This window comes from Chrysochloris asiatica, unplaced genomic scaffold (assembly GCF_000296735.1).
Source record: "Chrysochloris asiatica unplaced genomic scaffold, ChrAsi1.0 scaffold00060, whole genome shotgun sequence".
NCBI lineage: Eukaryota > Metazoa > Chordata > Mammalia > Afrosoricida > Chrysochloridae > Chrysochloris > Chrysochloris asiatica.
In genome coordinates, this window is record NW_006408578.1 from 15,166,860 (window position 1) to 15,169,082 (window position 2,223).

Below are 2,223 nucleotides of genomic sequence, written 5' to 3' on the forward strand. Positions count from 1 at the left end.
TCTTCTTCCCGAGTAGCCATCACTATCTTACACACTACCCGGTTTACTTATGAATTATTGCCAAGCTTTCCTTAACTCCCACTAAACTGTAAGCCCCATGAGGACTGGGATCCTTGGTGTTCTATTCGCTCATGTAGCCCATGTGCCTTTGCCATAGCCTCACTCATGTTAGAGTAGAACTGAGCGCCATAAGGTTTTTAATGGCTGATTTTTCACAAGTAGATTGACCTTTCTTCAGAGACATCTCGGGGTGGACTCAAACCTTCAACCTTTTCATTAGGAGTTGAGCATTAACTGCACAACTCACGGTCCTCAGTATCATTAGTTAAATTGAATTGCAAAGTGAATGTTTGAAGGGCAACACTTACTTAGACATTGTTTTAGGAGTCTATTCTTGAAACTGACTTGGGTCTTATAATCTACTCTTGTATATTAGGGGCATATACATATGGCAGATGTTGCCTTTAGAGGGATGGAAAACCACAATTACAAATCTGCCCTCCAGAATGGCTCACATTTTAAAATTTTCTTCAAATACATTTAGACAAACACCAAATCTCTTGGGGAACTATATCCACCATTTGACTAATCCTCCTTGCCACGTCTCAGTTTTTATTTATGCTAAACTTGGAATGTGTTGCTCAAGTTCTATCACAAACAGGCATGTCTGCTTCTCTATTCTTGATTGTTTTTCTCAAATGTAATTCATTTCACATGTCCTTTTCCATGTTTCTTCCTCGGCATGGCCCTCCTCAAGTTGGTTGTGAAGCTGACAATGTCTGAAACATCCACCACTCCCTTCGGAGGCAGGAGATCTGTCCCACTCAACAACTCCAATGCTTTGGAAGCTGACCTCCCCACTAAGGAGCTGCAGGGCCTGGTGCCCCGAGGTGTCAGCCTACAAGGTACGTAGTTGGGGCACATTGCTAGCTCCCAGGCACTGGGGTGAGCAACTTTTGCCTCCACTGAACTCCTCAAAATGGATGTCCCTTCCATATCTGATTTTAAAGAAGACCAAACCAAATGCCATCAAGTTAATCCTGACTTATGGAGTCTCTACGTGTGTCCGAGTAGAACTGTGTTCCGTAGGGTTTTCAGTAGCTCATTGGGGGAAGTAGGCCTTTCTTTCAAGGTGCCTCTGGGAAGACAAGAACTTCCAACTTTGTGGTTAGCAGCTGAGCATGTTAACAGTTTGTACCACTCAGAAAATCCTGTTATAAGAAAGGACTCCAAAATCGCTTTTGAGTGGTTGAAATAGAGAGACATGGATTCTTATTCAGTTCTGCCATTTAGAAACCCTATCACCTGAGGCAAATTACTTTGTTTCTCTCCTCATTATTTCCTCAACAAAACAAGTGTGTTGCATATGAGGTCTCTTCTAGCCATACTGTGCTGTGCTTTGGAAGACTAGTCTCCAGCTGGAAGACTCTACTTCCAAAAGATTGTGGCTGTTTGGGTTGTCTGGCTTGCATCTTCTTTCTTCTCCTTCCTCTACCTATTGCTGTGACTTTCAGAGTGCATGAGAGGTGCCAGGCTCTTGACATCACTGGAAATTCAGAAGACTGTTTCTCTCTGAGCTCCTTGGTGAGCAGAGGCAAGCAGATACCTCTGTCTGGGTTTATGCCTGATCTTAGGGGATCTGACTTCTACTCAGCCCATCAGGTGTGACAGGGAATAGGAGCAAGTAGTGGTTAGGTAACAGGTGTTGGTTCTTTGGGCACTGACATGGACATTCAGCCCTGCCACCCTGAGTATCATCAAGCCGGGAACGTCTCATCACTAGCACACACGCAGCTCTATGGGACTTACCTTTGCTCCTGCAGGTGCTCTGTGCTGGGTCTAGCAGGAGGAAAACATCCAGTTGTTGGGGTTTGTCAGCATGATCATGATCACCTTGAGGCTCTGTGGGCAATTCCCTTCATCAGAAAGAGCTCATAGTGGAAAGTCCTAAGCTGTTGCAACTCTCTTGGCAGCAAGACTCAAATCAGGAACACAGAGAAAGGACCCTCTGAATTGCTAACAGATCCAGCAAGTCAAAGACCTGCCCAGACATTGTGAATAATTGGGTTGTGATGCTGTCATATCTCGATGCTTTGATATCAAATTGTGAAAAGACAGAGACAGCCAGTCTACTGCAGTTATTACTGTCTAACACACTAACCTGACTGTGTGGGTGTGTGTTGTGTGGTGTGTGTGGTGTGGTGGTGGTGTGTGTGGTGTGGT

The 2,223-nt window shown here is 44.8% G+C and overlaps 1 protein-coding gene across 1 annotated transcript in view; it reads left to right on the forward strand.

Moving 5' to 3' along the window:
* Positions 1–766: 766 nt before the first annotated feature.
* Positions 767–2,223, forward strand: part of F13A1 (coagulation factor XIII, A1 polypeptide) — a 352,784-nt gene continuing 351,327 nt past the window's right edge. The window contains exon 1 of the mRNA XM_006864109.1: positions 767–905. Coding sequence (XP_006864171.1) covers positions 776–905 — 130 coding nt within the window. The 5' untranslated portion in view covers positions 767–775. The remainder of the gene's footprint in view (positions 906–2,223) is intronic.